General features: G+C 39.6%; 1 protein-coding gene across 1 annotated transcript in view; it reads right to left on the bottom strand.

The window, feature by feature from the left end:
* Positions 1-22,265, bottom strand: part of LOC129247934 (myosin-G heavy chain) — a 124,490-nt gene that overhangs the window by 9,226 nt on the left and 92,999 nt on the right. Inside the window, exons 4-6 of the mRNA XM_054887312.1 lie at positions 15,025-15,620; positions 14,333-14,929; positions 13,556-14,263 (exon numbers count right to left, since the gene is read on the bottom strand). Of these exons, the coding sequence (XP_054743287.1) occupies positions 13,556-14,263; positions 14,333-14,929; positions 15,025-15,620 (1,901 nt within the window). The remainder of the gene's footprint in view (positions 1-13,555; positions 14,264-14,332; positions 14,930-15,024; positions 15,621-22,265) is intronic.

Below are 22,265 nucleotides of genomic sequence, written 5' to 3'. Positions count from 1 at the left end.
CCAAGTATAAATATTTTATAATTAAAAATTAAAAAATTTTAAAAGTATATTTCATCCTAAAAAATTAAAAAAAAATGTGTTGAAAAGCATATTTTCCCCAAAAAAAAAATGAAAAACTTTGTGTGTTTTTTAAATATGACGAAATAAACTTTTTTTAAAATATTTGGAGTGAAAAAAAATTTTTTTTCCGTAAATTCTTCCAAAAAAACGTTTGTACTTATATATATATATATATTTCATCGTAAAAAAAATTTTTTAAGAGTATATTTTACCCCAAAAAGTTGAACAATTTTGTCTCTTTTCGGAAAATGACAAAAAAAATTTTTTAAAAACATTCTCAGTGAAAAAACGTTTTTTTTGCTAAATTTTACAAAAAAAAATTTTATTGTATAAATATTTATATATATTTTTTTATAAATATTTTACGATAAAATATTTACAGAGACTATTTTTAAAACGTATATTTTATCCCAAAAAATTAAAAAAAGTGATTTTAAATGCATGTTTTACTCCTAAAAATTAAAAATTTTATGTGTTCTTCAAAAATGACAAATAAACTTTTTTAAAACTAAAAAATCCTAAAAAACTTTTTCCTAAAATTTTTCATAAAAAAAATTTTTGTTGTATAAATATTTTATCGTAAAACTTAAAAAAAAAATTATTTTTAAAAAGCATATTTTATCCGAAAAAATTAAAAAAAAGGTTTTTAAAAGTAAATCATAATCTAAAAAATTAAGAATTGTATGTGTTTTTTAAAAATGGAAGTAAACATTTTTGCTTTAAATTTCTAATAAAAAACTTTTATAAATAATTTGCAATAAAAAAATTATTTTTTCTTCCTAAAAAAACTTTTTTTTTAATTTTTTCATAGACATTGTTTTTAAGTATAAATATTTTATCGTTGAACTATTTTGTAGAAATATTTTTTACCCTAAAAAAATAAAAATTTTGCGTGTTCTTCCAAATGGCAAAACATATCTTTTTTTTTTAATTTGCAATGAAAAACATTTTTTTCCAAAAAACAACACATTTTTTTTCTATAAATATTTTTTTAGTAAATATAATTACTTTATCATAAAAAATTAAAAAAAGTATTTTCAAAAAGAATATTTTATCCTAAACAATAAAAAACAAATATTTTTAAAAATATATTTTATCCTAAAAAATTAAAAATTTTCTTAAAAAAAAAGAAAGAAAGAGAAAAAGGCTTTATTAAAAGACGTTTTTAAAAAAATTCCATGAAAAATATTTCCTAAAAAACAATTTTTCCCTCGTAAATAATTTATAAAAGTATATTTTATCCTAAAAATAAAAAAACAAACACTTTTTTAAAAGTATATTTATCGTAAAAAATTGAAAAAAAGCACGGTTAAAAAAAATATTTTATCTTAAAAAGTTAAAATAAAAAATTGTTAAAGTATATTTTCTTCAAAAATGAAAATAAAAACTTATAAAAAAACCTTTTTAAAAAAATTTGCAGTGATTTTTGTTAAAATTTCCTAAAAAAATGTTTTCTTAATTTTCCCTAAACAATTCTTTGTAAGAGTAAATATTTTTCCGAAAAAAAGTAGTTTTAAAAAGTATATTTTATTCTAAAAAATTTATTTATTTTTTTTAAATATTAAAAAAAAAAAACTTTTTAAAAAAATTTGCAATGAGAAAATATATAACATTTTTTCTCTAAAATTTCCTAAAAAAAATTTTTCCTAAAATTTTCTCTAAAATTTGCTAAAAAAAAGTTTTCTTGATTTTTCCCTAAACAATTTTTTTAAGGATAAATATTTTATCGCAAAAGAATGAAAAAAAAATTGAAAAAAGATGTTTTTAAAAATAAATTTTACCCTAAAATATAAAAGGAAAATTTTTATAGGACTATGAATAAGTTCGTGCGGTTTTTTTTTCGAAATTTGAAACTTTATTGACGTAAAATGGTTACAAATTTAATATTCATAGTATTGTCCATCGCTTGCTACTACTTTTTCCCATCTTTCTGGCAATTCACGGATTCCCTTTGTGAAAAATTCGGTCGGTTTTGCCGCAATCCACGAATCGATCCATTTTTTGACTTCATCGTAATTACGGAAGTGCTGGTCAGCCAGGCCATGTTGCATCGATCGGAAGAGATAGTAATTGGATGGCGCAAGGTCTGGACTATACGGCGGGGGGGGTAGGACATCCCATTTGAGCGTTTCTAAGTATGTTTTGACCACTTGTGCAACATGTGGCCGAGCATTGTCATGTTGCAAAATAACTTTGTCGTGTCTATCGGCGTATTGCGGCCGTTTTTCTCGCAGTGCTCGGCTCAAACGCATCAATTGTCGTCGGTAGACATCCCCCGTAATCGTTTCATTCGGTTTCAGTAGCTCATAATACACAACACCCAGCTGGTCCCACCAGATACACAGCATAACCTTCAGGCCATGAATATTCTGCGCCGACGTCGATGTTGAAGCATGGCCAGGGTATCCATACGTTGCCCGACGTTTTGGATTGTCGTAATGGACCCACTTTTCATCGCCAGTCACAATTCGATGCAAAAAACCCTTTCTTTTGTGCCGTTGAAGCAGTTGTTCGCATGCCATAAAACGGCGTTCAACGTCTCTTGGCTTCAATTCATACGGCACCCAATGGCCTACCTTTCGGATCATTCCCATGGCTTTTAAACGTTTGGAAATGGTTGATTGATCAACTCCCAAAGTTTTTGCAACCTCTTCTTGCGTTTGAGCCGGATCTTGATCGAGCAATTCCTCCAATTCGGTATCCATGAACTTTGGCGGCGCACCCTCGCGTTCTTCGTCTTCCAAGCCAAAATCACCACTTTTAAAGCGTGCAAACCACTTCTGGCACGTTCGCTCAGCTAGAGCATGCTCACCATAAACTTCCACCAAGATACGATGACTTTCGGCTGCTTTTTTCTTCATATTAAAAAATTCCCCGCAAAAACACATTATTTGGCACGAAATTCGACATTTTCAAGTGTGGTAAAAATATTGTTGTTTACGCTTCAAATAAAAAACTTATACTGACGTTTGTGCCTTACGACAGTAGCTCTCCAATGAATGTTTGGAAATGTGGATCGATGGAATAATAATCAAGTTACGCCATCTGTTGTAAAACCGCAAGGAACTTATTCATAGTCCTATTATAAAAATGTTCAAAGAAACCCATGAGGAGATTCCACTTTAAAAAACTCTATACCGAAAGTTTCAGCACTGAATAAATTTCAAAGTGATTAAATTTTTTTCAAAATTTTTTCAGTTTCCTTTTTATTGTACTCAATTCTGCAAATAAAACAGTTTTAAAAGATAAAATTAACGACTGTGTCCAAATACGTTAATCACTTGGCACGGGCTACCTCAAGTAGAATAAAATAAATTAAAATAAAATAATCTTCTATACTATAAAGGTGAATGTCTGTACGTTGTCCGCTCATCACTACGAAACGACAACACCAAATGACGTAAAAATTTTGATGCATTTATATTTTCACCCAATGAAGGTTATAGGCATGTTTTTATGATGGAACTCACTTCCCACAGCCCCCCGGCGGCGCCACCACTCTCATTCGTCACCAATTATCGAATATTTGCTTAAATTTAATCTAAAAAATCTTAGTTTTTCCTATTTCCCACTATTTATAGCACACTCTAGACTTCATAATCCACATAAGTTGTTCAACTATGACCCAAATGCAAAGTTCAAAAACGGTTTGTGATAGAAAATTAATAAAAATAATTTTGCTTGATATTTTTCCGATTGGTTGTTTTGATTTTATTCAACGAGACATAGTAACGGATGCCGGGTATTGTAATATTATGGTTACTAATAAAAAATTATTTTCTATGAAATTATTGTTTGTAATTCTCTTATATATAATACATATATATCCCAAATCCCTCAAAACGACTCCTACGCGAGCGGGGCCGCGGGTTAAAGCTAGTATGAAATAAAATATATAATTAATAATAAAAAAATCGTCAAAATCGAGTAATCTGTAATTTTAATTATATTTTAACAAATAATAAATAATAATAATAATAAAGAAATCCAGTTAGAGCCAAATTAAGTATTGAATTATAATTAAATTCAATACAGCAACAAAGTAAATATAAATAATCCGGAAAAAGCTATTTCGTTATTTTTCTCGTTCAGTCATGAAAATTCGCAACATACGCGAGTCAAAACCGCATTCAGGCGTAAATTACCCAAATAAACACATCATAACGAGAAAAACTGGTAGACCATTTGACCAACGGGATTTGAACTCCCGAAAATACATGGATTGACGGAACGCTTTAGCGATGCACCACAAACCAATAAAATAATTGTGTGCATAACTGTAAATGTATGCTTCTAATACAAAATAGCACAGACACAAACCTACTATCGCACTTTGACTAAAAATAAAGTAAACACAGGATGCCACAAGTGCCAATGAACTATATTTTCGTTAACATACTATTTTTAAAATTCGCAGGTACAAATGTAGTTATAATCGTATATCATGTAAACTAAATTTTAATCAATAGTGGACAATAAAATAACAAAAATTAAAATATAACCAGCTTTTAGCTAAACAGAGATTGAGGATAGTCATCAGTGAAATCAAAAATTAACTAAAAAACGAACTCGGAGAAAATATCAGCATTTCATAAGTTCACCCTGTCCCAACTGAACTTTATTTACATGTGCATGTATGCATGTAGGCATATATTTTGTGGTGGAGCCAGAGAATTAAGGGGTAACACCACTGTACACGCGTAAAATAAACACGATTTTTAAAGAATTTTTTTGTATAGAAGGAAAGGGAAAACAATCACTCTGATTTGGGAAGTTATTCCTTATATACTAAAATACAAAACTACAAAGTTTGATCGAAAAATTTTACAAAATGGCGGCATTGGAGACATTTTTGTAATGTGGTTTCTCTTGAAGGAGCTCCGCGGCACGCAGCACAGAGGGTGCAAATTTTAATCTGGAACAAAGAAACTTTTTTTTTCTTAATCGAGATAAGAATAGCTAGAGAAACACGTAGGGGATTTAAAAAATATTTATTTTTGTGGAATTAGCAAGCATTTGAAGGAAAAAACTCTATTTTGGACTAAAAAAACGGCACTTAAATAATTATAACAATCGTTTAAATTAATCTATCGAAAATCCCCTACGCTCTTCTCTTAAGAAGGTTATTATACAGACGTAGTGAAAAACCTGATTAAAAATATTTAAAATTGTTTGAGTTATGCTGCGTGCCAATTTCAGAAAACGTGTTTTGAGAAAAACGCGTTTAAAGTTTGGAAATTTGGAGAAGTCGTTAGGTAGCAGTCACTAACGCTTGGTTAAAAGCTTAAAATATTTATGAAATAGACTTCGGCAACGTATAAAACTTTTTGTTCTGTATTTTAAAAGGTTCAAAGAATTTTTTAAGCTTATAAAAAAAATCAATTTTTTGAAATTTCTACAGTGGTGTTACCCCTTAATATGAATTTCTGATGAGTCGTGCGTGGAATTGCACAGTTGGGGAGCGGAGGCTTATCGTGAATCTTCCAAATTAAAAAAAAAAACCAAATCGTATAAATTATCGCTAAGTCACTTGGACGGTACAAAAATTTTGTTGTAAATGCCCTTAAACCCAAAAAACCACAGAACTGATCATTTAATTGTCACTCTTGCCAAGAGGGATACTTTCAAGTCATCAAAGGCCATTGCAGCTGAAATCAACAACGTAGTATCAGCGAGCACTGTACAGCGTCGATTTTACAACATGAACCTACGAGGCAGAATAGCTCGTAAAGTTCCTCTGTTGACACAAGCGAATTTATGGAAGAGCAAATGTTTTGCTCAAGAGCCTACATCAAGGCCAGCGGGTATGAAATAATGGTATAAAATACTTTGTAGCGATGAAAAAAAAAATCAAAATAAATTCATTTAGAAATGACGCTGGGCGAAATGTCAGACGTCCTAAAGGGCAAGATTTTCACCGAGGTTCACAAAAACATCAAGCAAATCAAGTACGGTGGCGGCAACGTAATGATTTGGAGATGCATCTTTTGATATGGAATAGGACTTACTCACCGCATAACCATTAAAATAGACAAATTTATGTACAAGGACATACTTCATGAAGAGATGCTACCATTTGCTGAGAAGAATATGCCGCTTCGGTGGCTTCTTTTAAATGATAAGGACTCAAGACACTCCGCATTGTTAGTACGTCAATGGTTTTTGCAAAATAATGTAAAGTTATGGATTGACCAAGCCAGTCACCCAATCTAAAGTCCATTGAAAACGTTTGAGAAGATTTAAAGAAGCGAATCGGGAAAGAAACATTCAAAAATAAGAAGGATAATAAGAACTATGGTACTTCACTCCACAGATGGTCACTCCCGTAGGATTATCAATTCTATGCCAAGTTGATTCCAAAAAGTCATTGAAAATCATTTTAATGACCATCACGCACAAGGCGAAGTCCAAAATAAACAAGACTGAGCTAAAATAGAAACGACAAGAGCTTTGTTCTGATAACTTCGAGTTTCTTCTTCTTAATTGGCGCGATAACCGCTTACGCGATTTTGACCGAGTTTAACAAAGCGTCCCAGTCGTTTCTTTCTCGTGCTAACCGGCGCCAATTGGACACACCAAGTGAAGCCAAGTCCTTCTCCACCTGATATTTCCAACACAGAGGAGGCCTTCCTCTTCCTCTACTACCACCAGCTGGTACCGCATCGAATACTTTCGGAGCCGGAGCGTTTGAACGAATGGATATGCGGACGACATGACCCAGCCAACGTTGCCGCTGTATCTTTATTCGTTGGGATATGTCTATGCCGTCGTAAAGCTCATGGATGAGCTCAATATGAGCTAACTTCGAGTTAATTTATACAAAATAGTCCCCTCTGACCTCTATACACTGTTTGCGCGATCCAAAAGCTTTTTGAAAGAGTGTTCAGGCCATTGCCCAAACCTTTTGGATAACCTCTACGGATGCAAAACGTTTTCCTTTCATGGCCAAATGCAATTATCCGAATAGGAAGAAGTCACAGGGAGCTATATCTGCGGAATGCGGTGAGTGATTGATGGTTAAAATGCGATTTCTAGTCAAAAAACCAGTCACCGGAGTGGATCAATAAGATGGTGCCTTATCATGCAATAAGCGCCAGCTTCCTCCTTCGCGGTATTCAGGGCGACTTCGACGAATGCGATGCAACAAACGCTTCAAAACGCCAAGATAGAAAATTGCATTGATGGTTTGGCCCATTGGCACGAACTCCTTGTGGACGATTCTCTTGGAATCGTAAAAACAAATGAGCATCGTCTTGATTTTTGACTTCTCCAGACGCGATTTTTTGGGTGGTGTCTAGTCTGGGGCCTACCATTCGGCACTTTGACGCTTAGTTTCAGGTTCATGTTGGAAACACCACCCTACACCACCAGTTAAAATGTTGTAAAGAAAGTTCTCGTCTTTTCTCGCCTCTTTCATGAGGTCTTTCGAATGTTGAATTCTAAGCAATTTTTGGTCCTCAGTTAACTTGTGCGAAATGAAACGTGCACAGACCTTTCGTAAGACCAAATGATCAGTTAAAAAGCGATACATCGATGTTTTGAAGATATTCAACTCCGATTCCAGGAATTTCAACGATGATTTCGGTTCATTTCTGATAAATTTACGAACAATTTTAATGGAGTTTTCTGGGATTACTGATTTTAGGCGGCCCGTATGTTCATTGTCATTTATATCCTCACAACCATCTCTGAAACGTGTAAACCATTCATGAACTCTGGCACGAGATAGACAATCATCGCCATAAACTTTTTTTCATCAATTCAAATGTTTCGGTAATCGTTTTACCGATTTTAAAACAAAATTTGATATTAGCTCTCGGTTCGAAACTCATTCTTGTACCGATGACACAATCATACTGACACTTTAGACGCAATAATTTCGCTTCCACTGAGCCGAATGTCACTAAGCTTTCACTGGAACTCAACTAGGGATGCAACTTCCAACGCACTAACTCATTAAAAAGATGACGCCATCAAAAACTTTTTTATGACGCCAGTCTTGTTTATTCCGGACCTCGCCTTGTACTTATATTAAGATATTTTTCTATAAGTCTTTATGATAAAATACTGAGGATTTAATTTGTTCTTGTAATCGCACACAAACTGCATATCTTCACAACACTTTCGGATGATTGGAATCACCTTGTTGCAACCCAGATCCGTGCTTCTAATATCACAAGGAAGGAGAAGAGAAAACTTTTGAGTTACTAATCGAGGATTTCTCATATAAGAGCAATATCGCTATTCTTTCGAATAGCCAAGCTGCAATCCAGGCACTGAATATGGCTAAAACAACCTCTAAACTAGTGGAACAAAGTAGGAGTAGCCTTACCACCTTGAGTGAAAACCATAACGTCACCTTAATCTAGGTCTCAAGCCATCGGAACATTGAAAGTAACGAAAAAGCAGATGAACTGGCAAAAGAGGGATCTGTCATGATTCTTGCAGAATCGGTATTCAACATCACTGGGTGCAATCAAGAATGCAATTTCCTTAAAATACCTGCGAATCGCGGAGTACAGATGGAGAGACTGGACAACATGCAAAGTTAGCAGAACGTTTTGGTCCGCCTACAACAACAAACAAACGTCAATACTGATAAATATGAACCGAAGGGATGCCTGCAGGCTCACGGCAGTGAAAACTGGCTTCTGGTCTATCGGGAAACAAGCAACCAAAATGGGCGTCCCTCACAACATACACTCTCTGTTACAGTTATTGAAAACAACCGGAGAAAAAAGAAACAAATTTCCATTTCCTCTGTGAACGCCCTGCCTTACGGAAGCAGAGACTGCCAACCCTGACTCCATGCCATCAAGAGTCGTACTTGAAAAGAGATACAGTGTGGTGCTGCCAGAGACTCAATTGTAGTCAAACTCTGAAAAGGAGCCCGGCAAACACTATTTTCGCATTTTCACGGATGGCTCCAGGACCGAGGACGGCTCCGGCTCTGGGGTCTACGTGGAATCTAGCGGGACAAAACTGCACTTTGCTCTTAGAATGCATGCATCTGTGTTTTAGGCGGAGGTGTATGATGTACAAGAAGCGATGAACTTTGTTGTGGAAAACAGATGGAGCGGCAGAAGTATATGTGTCTGCACCGACAGCCAAGTTGCGTTTATGGCCCCCAACCATATCAGGATTTAGGTTAGGTTAGGTTGATATGGTTGCCCAGGGAATGGGCACACTTGGACGAAGAAGGATTCGTCCTTTGTGATGCCATTATGGAGGGGTGAGGCGGGAAAGAAAGACCGATGGGATACAGGGAGAGGGCGGGGAGAGATGGTGCTGGGATGGTTAGGAGCGAGCGGATTACGAACGATGACTATGTTTGCGTCGACCGCTTAATGCTGCTGATGAAATTCATCAGATTTTTAATGTCAGCACCGGCTATATAAGCAGGCGTGGCAAAAAAGTAGGAGCCAAGATGCCTAGATCTTAGCCCCGCCAGAGCAGGGCAGCTAAGTAGAAGGTGCTGAGATGATTTACAGGGGTAGTTGAGTCCTGTAAATTCAGGCTGAACTATGTTTCTAGACATAATAGCCTGATGCTAACAAAGGTCCCGGGACACGTGGGTAGCGAGACTTTCGACTCCTTAGCTAGGATGGGCTCTGAGGCCAACTTCATTGGCACGGAGTCCATTCTGCCACTCCCTTCTGCGGCCATCAAAACCACGGTTAGCAAATGGGTTACTACAATCCACAAGCGAGCTTGGCAGGCTGAGAGATGCTGCAGATGGACTAAACTGATGTTACCTATAACGTCCGACCGACTGTCGCAAATCCTCCTGTCATTAAGCAGAAGGGACTGCTGAAAGCTGGTTGGACTGATGACGGGCCACTTTCTAAGGGCGAAGCACATGGAAAAGGTAGGCATCTCAGACACTGCACTCTACCCAGCGTGCGGAGAGGAGGATGAGACGGCGGACCACTTCCTGTGTGTCTGCCCCGCCTTTGCCCGAATCAGATTTGTGGTCTTTGGCAGCGATGTGTTAAGAAACGATCACCTTGGCTCCTTGGCACCACAAGATCTACTCAGATTTCTTCGGAGATCGGGGAAGATTCGGAGATATAAAGAAAATTAAAAGGGCATCCGAGTGCAGTACAATGGGCTTATTTGTGTCTGAGCGCTGTACTTGCTTGTTGTCCCCACAAAAAAAAAATTGCCATCCATCACTTACAACAAATCGGCAATCAAGCAAAAACAAAAATTTACTATCTCATAAAAAAAGTTTTAAAGAAGTATCTATCGACATATATTACGGCTGAGTCAATTGCTGGGGGTAGAAAGACCTATCTACCTCTGGATCTCATCCCTGCTTGGCGGTAGGGAAATAAATGCTGTGACAGGAGGGGCTAGAATGACTAGGTTCGTTGATAGGGGTACACCACAGGGCGGCGTCCTCTCGCCTCTCCTTTGGCTAGTAGCTATGGATGAAGCTTTAACTCGCTTAAAAAGGGGAGTAATAAAGGTGGTAGCATATGACGATGACTTGGCCCTAATGGTCTCAGGACCCTTCGCATCAGTAATGGCTGAAATGTTTGGAAGGTGCACTGGCTACACTCAGTAGTTGGGCTGCCTGTTGCGGTCTCAGAGTCAACTCTGACAAAACGGAGTTGATGCTATTCACCAGGATATACAAGCCTCCGCCTTTTAAGTTTCCAAGAATAAACAAGCAGTGTCTTACACTCGCATCGGAAGTCAGGTATCTTGGTGTAATATTTGACCCCAAGCTCCACTGGAAGCTGCACATAGAAAATCGAGTTAAGAAGGCCAGTATAGCCTTCTACGCCTGTAAATCTATGTTTGGCAAAAAATGGGGTCTCAAGCCACGTGTCGTACTTTGGATGTACAACTTAGTGGTTTTGCCAATTTTGGCATACGGTTGCCTAGTTTGGTGGGTAGCTCTTCAGAAAGGCTACAATACTACTAAACTAGAGAGATTGCAGAGAACTGCATGTGTAGGCATCACTGGTGCTTGTAAATCCATTGCTGCTCAGAGAGATATTAGGTTGAAGGAGCTTGGCCTCTGGAGACAATTACCTGTAGGACAGAGTAGCATCTTGAAGCAGATCTCCCCTTCCGTCTCTGTTCTTGGCACTGAGCTCTTTGAGGCCTTCGCGATCCTGCAGGCATGTAAAATACTTCGAGATCGCTGTTGGGAGGGAGACATTAATATTTTCTCCGATAGCCATAGGCACTGTCGTCGCCGTATTCCAGTTCTCTTCTGGTGAACTCCTGTAAAGAGAAACTCAAACGTCTCGAACGTGCAGGAAACATTTCCCTCATCTGGGTTCCTGGACACAGAAAAATAGAGGGAAATGAAATTACCGACGATTGCCAGGAAGGTGGCGGCAGAACCGGATCCAGCTGTCCCCCTTCTCAGACATTGGTATCCCCTTGGCCGTTGTTAAAGAGAAACTACACATATTCTTTCTAAAAAAAAGCGCAAGACAGATGAAGGTCTGTTTCGTCGTGTGCTATTTCGAAAACACTATGATCCCAATAGGATAGAAACAGGGAGCTTAAGGTGATGGGAACCCCCGCCATTTAATTTCCAAACTCATTCCGGTGTTCACTGGTCACTGGGTGATCCGTACTCATGCGGAGAAGCTTGAAATTCCGTACAACCCCTATTGCAGGAGCTGTGGGGATCCTGCAGGGAAAGAGACTGTGGAACACTTTCTCTGCAAATGTCCGGCTCTGGCGGCTAGGCGCTTGAGATTCCTTGGCGTGCCCTTTGGGGATGACTGGAAGAAATTCTCCAGCCTAGATCCATTTTCACACCTCCTTCTACATGGCTGTAGAAGGTTTTTTCTTCCCAAATGTTTTCTTTGCACAGGTAATGGTCCACATTATGGTATCAAAACGGCACGTAAGTGCTACTTGAAGTGTGCCTGTACTCTTGGCATTTTACCTACCTACCTATCGACACAGTTGTCCCTCTATCGGAAGATTTATAATTTTTACAAATGGCGTTGTACGTCAATCATATTTGACAGTACGTAAACAAACAAGCAATGGAGGACGTTAAGTTCAAAATAAAAATTTCCATCACTCACTGACATACTTAATGCCGCTGGAAAGGATTCAACGACTCGCTGCTCTGTGCATAACAGGAGCGATGAAGACCACTCCAACGGCGGCGCTGGAAATGATACTCAGCATGCCACCTATTGATCTCATAGCGGAAAACCTGGCAGCGAAATCCGCGAGGAGGCTAATGGCTGTGGGGGTATTCATCTGCAGAACCTTCGGTCACAGCTCAATAGGAAAGTGGAGCTCAGGTGGCACAGACTACATGACTCCGTACTTTAATTGGGAGAGAAGGTTTCGCGCTACAATTGAAGAGGAGGGATGACATAAAGGCATGAAGTCTGGCCATAGAACCTTTCACATCTATACAGACGGCTCGAAAACTCCAGACGGAGTGGGAGCGGGTATCTACTGCTCAAAACTAGGAATAAGGCAGTCTATCAAGCTGCCAGACCACAGTAGTATTTTCCAAGCGGAAGTTTTTGCTGTGGGGAAGGCCGCGGAGCTAGCCTACACTAGAACAAGAAAGAACTCAACAATTAATATATACGTGGATAGTCAAGCAGCAATAAGAGCAATAAGCTCATATTGTATTAAGTCCAAAAATGTTCGACGGAGCAGGGAGGCCATAGAAAGGCTAGCCGAAAACAGTAGGCTGCATATCTACTGGGTACCTGGTCACAAAGGCATTATAGGGAACGAAATAGTAGATGAGATAGCAAAAAGTGCTGTGAGACTACCATTTGAACAAGAGAACGACATACCGAGACCGCTAAACACAATATACAATGAAATGGACGACCACATGAAAAGGCAAGTGAAAGCTAGGTGGACTAACCTGACCACATGCAAAACAGCAAAACTCATGTGTAGAACTAACGACAAAAAACTCACTCAATTCGTATTTACGCTCTCGCGGAAGGAATGCAGAACTATCATAGGTATGCTAACAGGTCACAATCTATTGGCTGCACATGCGTACAAGATAGGGATTGCTAACACGGACAAATGCAGAAAATGCAGAGAGGATGTTGAGGAGACTTTAGAACACCTTCTGTGCGTTTGTCCGGCATTATCAAAAACGCGACTAAGATGCCTGGGAGCCCCACTGTTTGAGGGTCTGGAAGACGTCTCAAAAGCGGAGCTCCCAGACCTACTTAGATTCGCCAAAAGCGCTGACATCCTACATGATGTCTACTTTAGGGATTCATAGAGGTCGGTCTCCATCTGGTCTCGCTAGGGACCAAAAGGTCTATGCGTGGCTTATTGCCAACCAGGCTAACCTAACCTAACCTAAAGTATTTTTTGTTTTTGTATTTAGTAAAAAAATATTTAAAAACGAAACTGGATGAATAATTTTGCGCCACATTTGCAAGATGTAACACATATTTTACTCGCATTCTAACTATAGCAATTGTTTTTTTTTTAATTATGAAAACATTTTGTTATCCCAACTCACCTGCCCATCTATAAATTGCACATTGCCCAGCAGCAGCACGGCTGCCAGCACACGCACCACATCCAAAAACGGTATGCCCAGAATACCCAAACATGTCTTCCATGCCTGGAAGCGCGTTGCATCCTCCTGCTCATTCTGCGCAATGTCACCACTTTGCAGATAGCGCAAATTCGTTGGCGAATAACCTTCCAAATTCAATTTGATACGCTCCTCTCTGCTCAGACCAGCCAGCATTTGATAGAAAATATGATAGTTCTTCTCCTTCGGCAGCGGATGTATGACGCGCGTTTGATCCAGAAAATAACAATGAATCTTGGTGCGGTAGAGCGCGCCATCTGTAACCTGCACCTCAATGAATTGGCCAATACGGCTCGATTCCGGATTAGTGGTCGTTTTGGCGGAACCCAAAGAACGTAGCACCGTGAACGCCGCAGCTAAATGCTTGAAAGCATCCGTTTCCGGGCCGCCACCGGCCACAGCAAAGAGTTGACGCAGCAACAACATCGAGCAGTGCGTCTTACCCGCGCCAGAGGTGCCGGAGAGTATAATAGCTTGCGGATAGCCGGTCTCCGTTTGTTGGCGTACAGCTTCCTGTACGATGCGATGCAGCTGAGGCGCTAATGGCAACGAACGTGTGGAGGACAACGTGAGAGGATTGCCAATATCACGGTAGGGATTGATAGCCAGCAATATGGGGCCAACGGTTGTCTGGAAGGAGGAAAGAGGAAATTTATAAAATATGTGGATGTAGAAGCTTAAGAAACCTCGTTTGCTTACAAAGTAGCAGTTGTCTTTGAAGCGCGCCTGCAGCGTGCGCATCACCGCATCCTCGGTCAACGGTCCAGGCAGATGAATCAAATCCTCAATCTCTCTGGGCTGTTTGTGTGCACGGGTGGCATTGTTGTTGCTGATGCTGTGGATATTGGCGCCACTACCGGTATGCGCTTGCATACCACCCAAGAAATGATTATTGGCATTACGCTGTTCGACATTTGTACAGTTATAGCCGAAAGGTGCGACAGTGTTGCTGTAACCGCTGCCATGGCTGGAGGTCAATTGCTTCGGTGCGATCGGTACGAAGGGCGGCAAGTTATGGCTTAAGTGTTGGACATGCGAGCCAACACCAGCGGAGCGCATTGGAAGCGTGTGCGAGGAATGTTGTTGTTGCTGTTGTTGCTGCTGATGGTGTTGTTGCTGTTGGTGCTGGTGCTGTTGTTGGTGCTGGTGTTGTATAGACGACGGTAATGGGTGTGGTATGGAAGTGTTGCGTGTGGAAACGATGCCAGCCGCAGCGCCGGTTGGCAAAGTGGCAGCGCTGGCAGCGGATATGGTTGAATTGTGCGGCAATGTATGGCTGTAGGTGTGCAAATGTGACTAATGCGAAAACAAGCAGTGAAAAGATATGTAATTGAATGTAATTGCATAGTAATTTGCTGTAAATAGCGATTGGCCGGCTGACGATTACTCACCTTGGAGCTGTTATTGATGTGCGTAAATGTGTGATTGCTGTTGTTAGCGTTATAACATGATGTCAAGGCTGCATTGTTGTTGTGATTGCTGCTGCTGCTGTTGCTGGTGTTGTTGTTGTTGTTGTTGCTGCCATTACTATTACCGGTATTGCCTTTGTTGATGGCGTTGCTGCCGAGTGTGGGAATCAATGTTGAGTGTGATAATTGTAACTGCTGTTGCTGCTGATGTTGTTGTTGTTGTTGTTGTTGCAATGTGTTCGTAATGTTGCCAGTTGCTGTTGTTGTAGTGTTGCTATGACTATGGTGTTGCGTGCTGCTGTGTAAATTCGGTGTGGAGGCATTCAAATTGATGGCTGTTAGTGCAGCTGTGTTGGTGCCGTGTTGTTGTTGCTGTTGCTGGCGCTGCTGTGCAGTACTCACCGATGTCACATTGCAAGTGGTGTTGCTATTATTATTGCTATTGCTGTTGCTATTATTACTGTTAGTGCTTTGTTGTCCCTGACCAACATGCAGACGATTGCGCAGGGTGACTAATTCAGTGCTAAGACTTTTGAGACGCTGTTGCAAGTGCACGGCTTCATTGGACGAGGATGCGTCTGGAAGAGAAGTGTCAGATTCAATATTTAGCTACTTAGCTTCTTTTGTACATATGAATGCATAAAAAGGTGATTATTAAGTTGCTTAAAAGAAATATAGAGTGTTTCAATAGCGCGCTTAATTTTAATAAAATTTAAATTTTTTCCCATTTCGAGGTACTTCTATTTTTAACCACACAATCAACTGATAGTCAATTTGCAATAACCCGCTATACAAACAGTGGTACTCCTCCTCCCCCAGTTTATGGTACTGAATGGCATTTCAATAAAACTCACAGTTGTGAGAGTATCCGCCTACAGATACCACGATTTTCCATGCGGAGCTCTTAACCACAATGGAAACGGTGGACACCATATCCAAAAGAGGGTCTGAGAAAGTAAAAATTAAAATACTTTTGGACAGCCAATCGGTTCTCTCTTGCATAGCTTCACATTCACGTCAATTTCTAATAGAGTGTAACAATGCACTGAACAAACTGGCCACTCATAATCAGGTCTCACAGATTTGGGTACCAGAACATGAGGGACACGAAAGAAACGAGAAGCCAGACTTTTATGCCAAAAAAGGGGCAGAACGCCTATCTATTGGACAAACCCCATTTTTCGGCTTTAACAAAAATAATATAAAACAGGAAACAAAAAAAAAAGAACCAATCTAAAATCAGGGAACACTGGAACGGCACAAGCGGCCTTAATGACTCCAAAAAGTGTTTGAACTTCAATGCCAACAGAGCAAAATATGCTCTAACCCTAGATAAAAAGGGCCTCAGATTACTCTGTGGAGCACTGACAGGTCACTTTGCCTGTAATAAACACTTTTACACAATAGGGTTATCTAGTATAGGGTAGATCATGCAGGTTCTGCTGTGATGAAGAGGTGTCTATGGAACACTTAATCACCAACTGTGAGGCGTTAGGCTACAGGAGACACAGAATCATGGACTCGCACCTACTAGAGGAGGGAGACCTACAATTGCTCCCCGCTAAAGAGCTGATTCGACTCCTCGGTATACTAAATAATTATAATTAAGTAATTAGGGGCGCACAATAGATAAATTTGGTCGCAGTGCATAAAGGCTTAGCCTAACTCGTACAACCATTCCCATTGGTGAGAGTTCAGAAGGTGCGATCAATATTAGACCGTTAACCGGCTCTCAGCGATTTTGAAGGAATCAGCTGATTTGCTGACGTAACAGGGTATGTGACAGCGATTTGTTTACGACAAAGCTGAGATTGTATTGGTACTATAAGAAAAAATAAACGCAACCTCCACCTATGCTTCCTCATTGGCGTTTGAGCAAGCATTAATTGAAACAGCGTAAGAATACTTGTGAAATTAGCGGGCCGAATCCCGAATGCCGAAGTTATTCTCACAATTTTGCTTCGGATCGTCAAACTTTGTAGTCTATCATCCTTGGTAGCAGCCCTTTTGCCCCCTATTATTAGTCAAATTCTTGAGAGAGCTCTGTACAGGTTACATTTATGGGCCGAGAAATGCGAAGACAATCAAAGCTTGACTGATGCTGTTTATCAATAGTATAAAAGTACGCAGTTCCGACTTGCTCCCATTAGCGAATCGATTCTCACATAATTCTTCGAGACGAGGTACTTGCAATTCGTATTGGACACATTTGGCATGTAGCTGAACTGGAAGTTAAATGTTTTGAAAAAGTATTGCGAGCGTGTACCTTACTTACTGTACATATTGGGTATGGAAATAAGCTTCCGCCCTCTATGGTTTGACAGCTGAGAATGGCAAACTGTGTTGAGATTTTTGTTCAGTAAAGTTTGGCAAGACATCATGAATCATTTCACGCCAGCACAACCCTTCCAAATTTTGGAAATTTACTTAAAAAAATAAACCTTTTCGCGAGGTTCATAGAGCACTGACGAAATCATCGGCCCTAATTTCTGCCAAAATGACGAAGGAGCCGACCTTACTGTGAATGGCGAACGCTGAATGACTGGATAGTAATGCTAACTACATTTTTCCTTCCAAAAATTAATTAGCTATACACCGGAATTATCTACCAGATTATAACAAAGCAAAAACAATTCATTCCAACAATATTTTTGTTTTGTATTTATAATCATTTTAAGTTCACAACCTCTTAAAAAACATCGAATATAAGTAAGATTATGATGATAGTCGGTCTGTACGACCAACTTACTTAGACCTTAGAGGTCCGTTGTGATACCACTGTGCTGTACGGGAACCTCATTTACTTTTCTTCGTGGAACCATTTTGCGGCTTGTATGAAGCGCAGGATTGGTCCCATCCCACGCCAGACATCTCCGTAAGAGAATTGACAAAATATTTACCTAGAAAAGCAGCTCTGATTTCAGCTACGGCTAGACAATTGTGAAGAAAGTGCTCAACTGTTTCATCCTCTTCCTCATATCTACGCCTTCTACAATATTCATGGGAGAAAACTTCTACTCTCAAAGAATACCTGCCAATAGCCAATGACCTCAATAAGCCGGTTATACAAGCCACGACCTTCGAGATATCATCTCTTGAGAGTCTAAGCAATTCCTTTGTCTTTTTCTTGTTTATTTGCGGCCATAGTAGCCTAGCTGTTACGCATGTATCTTCATCTCTCCGTGACCTATCGGCCTCTCGGATAATGTTGTTTTCGATTATTAGTTTACTCGTTGCCAGAGGTATTCCAATGGTACTTTTATCACTGAGCAATTGAAGAGCGGTACCTATCCTGACTAGCTCATCGGTTTTACAATTTCCCTCAATATCTCGGTGCCCCATACCCAAATAAGGCTGTAGTAGCTCTACTGCCTAGATTTCCCTGTGCCATCTTTGATCTTAATATAGCCACACTCATTGATTTAATAGCCACCTGGCTGTCCGAGAAGATATTTATTGCAATTTTTGTTACGGCAAGCGTATTTAGATATGTAGCCACTTGTTTTATAGCTACAACTTCTGCCTGAAAGACGCTGCAGTAGTCTGGTAGTCGAATAGATAGTTCCAGTCCTAATTCCTTCGTCTAGTTTGTACCCATTTGTATACAAATTGAATTCCCCCCTTCTCTATGGCCTTGATGTCTGCCACTCCCTTCTTGACGGTATATGTACTTGTCTTGAAGAGCCTTTCGAAGGTGAGTCTGGGAGTAGAGTAGTATATTTCTTGTTTGTGACTATTCAGAGAGTGCAAAATGGAAGAGTGGCTAAACCACTGGCCTTTCCATAGTGCCATACTTTTGAATCTAAGCGCCGAGGTGGTGGCCACGTGATTTCCTATCAGATATGGTGCAGACACGTTGATCAGCAATTCCAGCGCTTTATTTGGGGTAGTCATTAAAGTACCAGAGATGCATAAAAAAACTGCCCTTTGGACCTTACTCGTGAGTTTAGCGTAAGTCGCCTTTTGAGCAGATGGCCACCATACAAGTATTCCATATATTAAGATTGGCATAACTACACAGAAGTATGAAACCAATGTTTAACACGAAGTGTTAACCCCCATTGCAAGTAAAGGGTTTTCCAATAAGTCATTTCGATCTTCAAAGAAAAACGCTATGTTTTAATATAAATGATCGGATGTTTATTTCACTATAAAGAGAAAGATATGCCGTTAATAGTGGAAAATAACACCAGGCAAATGACCACCACGACCACGCTTACAGGACCATATCCTTTTCATGAACTTTTCCATAACCGAATTGCAAATTGGCTGCCCCTAGTCACAAGATGTTAAATCACAAGATGTTAAATCACAAGATCTCGGTGCCTTATGTGGCACGTAGCGCCGTCTTGTTGAAAATAAACGTTATCCAGATCAATACCATCCAATTCCGGCCATAAAAAATCGTTTATCATCTCTCGGTAGCGATAGATAACACCTGTTATTGGAAAACCCTTTATATAATGCAACATTGGTCTTCTGTACTCTTTCCTCAATATTAGGTTTCCACGTGAGTATGCACTCTAATATGAGTCCTAAGTACTTGACATTCTCTCTCAGAGGAATCTTAAAAATTAGCAGGGAGATTATAGGAAGCCTATATTTCTTTGTAAAGAGAATTATTTCAGTTTTTGCGGTGTTTATACCGAGTCTCCTACTCTCAGTCCAGCTTCTAAGTGTGGCCATGTTAAAGCGCAGAACATCCATAAGGGTGTTAGGATATTTGCCTAGGATAAGCAATGACGTGGCAACCCCCTCTTTCCTGGGTCAACAATAGACACTTTGCCACCAAAATCCCAACAAGAGGGGATAGGATTCCACTTTTATCCAATATACATATGTACAGTCTGTGTCAGAAAAAAGGGACCGCGATTATTCATGAAGTATAAAATATACATATATATTTAACATGAAAGTATGTACAAAACTACGAGTCGCAATTACTCAATAAGCCGTGTAGTCTCCTGTCGAGTAGCCTGGCATCTTCTCGGCATGCTTCGAATCTGCTTTTCTGCGTAGCTCGTCGACAAAGAAGACCAGATTTTGCGAACTTGACGCACGAGTTACTTTAAATCATGGACTGGCCTTCCGGCAAGATGCGTTTTGATACTTACATCGATTCCCTTTTTAGCAAAAACTGGGAACTGTGCTTGGCGTAGTCACAAAGAAGAGTCAAGTTGGACGATCACTTTATCCTGCTTTTTGGCGTCACTCGCTTCAAGCCACGCTCGGAAAACTCATCAAAATTTTTGTACACCTTTACCACTGATTCCACATCCCAACAAACTTTTATGATTTTTTAATCACTTTTGCAGCCACGGCCCTTTCGGATGCGTACATAAAAATACCGCCTCAATATTGGTAATATTGACTCACGGCAGAGCCAAGAATACTACTTTGTGGTATATCTGCCATAATAGTAAGGTCGGTCATCGACGGTAGTTGACTTTTACTGTGTATTTGATTTCATAAAATAATGATTTAAGGTTATTGCGAGTGTTGTATGGTAGTACCACTTTAATTTTGTACATCAGGTTATCTAGCTGACTCGATCGAAATCTTGGAAAACGCTGAGAAATAATGCTACGCAGTACTCTCTCTCGTTGCTCAAACGCCGTATGGATTTCAGATATCATACGATTTAGTTTTCCGATCGTTCCGTGGTGAATTGGGCTAATATGATGAATTAGTAGATCGATGAGGCGTCCTTTGGAGTGTTTGAGAGAAGCATTCTACGGACGATTTTTTGACCTTACTACGTTCTTGACGGCGAAAATCGCAGGCGATGGAACAATGAGCTGTATGAGCTTTACGACGACATAGACATAGCGCAGAGAATAAAGATCCAGTGGCTACGTTGGCTGGGTCATGTCGTCCGAATGGAAACAAACGCTTCGGCGCTTAAAGCATTCGAAGCGATACCAGCTGGTAGTAACAGAGGGAGAAGAAGAACTCCTTTGCGTTGGAAAGATCAGGTGGAGAAGGACTTGGCTTGACTTGGTGTGCCCAACTGGCGCCGGTTAGGCCGAGAAAGAAACGACTGGTGCGCTTTGAGGCCCAAGTCTGAGCATAAGAAGGTTTTCAAGCCTTGAAAGGCATGGAACTAGGCTGATAGGCCTATATAACGACCCCCACGTGATTACATAAAATTTGATTCGAACTGAATTTAGTCTTCTTTAGGTTTTATGTATGCAGCTCTTTTTTCATAGGCATATCTTTACCGGTACGAATGCTAATATATTTACCCATACTCGTCTACTCGTGTGATGCTTTCAACGAAATAGATTTATAGTTACTTAACGTCAATTTTTATCTGCTGACATCAAACTGGAGTTAAAAGCGGCCGCTATGGAGATTAGTTGGTATTTATATCTTCATTACCACATTTTGGCCAACGTTTTTACCTTGAATGCGAAGAATATTTAAATTTGAACTTGTGCCGCGACTTGTGTTTCGCATTTCGATGTTCACTGTTGATTTATGCCCATCTAACCTGCTTGTTTGTTAGCCCAGAAGCGGAATGAATTTGCATGAGTTTAGCATAAATGCGCCTATCTACATACCAAATCAAATTTTGTAAAATTATGCCTTAGACGCTTGCGGCAGGTGCGCAGTCTTGGCCAGTTAACGAAGCGCAGCTGATCGGTTGAACAAATGGGCAAAACGCACAATTTTAATTATGCCAACTTTCCAATTTAACAAAATGAATTTGAGGAAAAACATCTAGAAATAAGAATAAACATAAATACTTGAGATGCTGCTGAGCGATCATCAGAGGTAAATTGCCAAGCGCACAGTGAGCCGAGCGGAGTGAGAACTGAGAGAATATCAGCTTATTTCTGCTCAGTTGAGTAGCACACACGAATACGCGCCGCTAAAGCTTAATTAGACTTCGATTCGGATTTATGTTGTTGGTTTTTGTCTCAGCAAATCTTGACTAAAGTCAATGCTCTTGGTCTCGCTCCGGTTGTGTGTGGGTAAACGGTGTTGGAGGTAAACTCATAGTGCTCGCTTCGTTTGCATTAATAACAGCTTCTCTGTTTTGTTATTGTTATTTTCTAGTGCCCATTGCTGTTGGTTTTTTAATTGTTATTAGCAATTGTTTATTTGTGAATGTATTTATGTATGTATGAGCGTACATAAACGTATTTTATTTGTTTGTTGGAGAAAATGCGCAAGGCTTTGAGCGGAAATCCTCATAACTCTTTAACTCTTCATTGTAG

This window comes from Anastrepha obliqua, chromosome 5, assembly GCF_027943255.1.
Source record: "Anastrepha obliqua isolate idAnaObli1 chromosome 5, idAnaObli1_1.0, whole genome shotgun sequence".
NCBI lineage: Eukaryota > Metazoa > Arthropoda > Insecta > Diptera > Tephritidae > Anastrepha > Anastrepha obliqua.
Note: the sequence above shows the minus strand (reverse complement) of the source record. Positions and strands in the feature narration are given on the sequence as shown.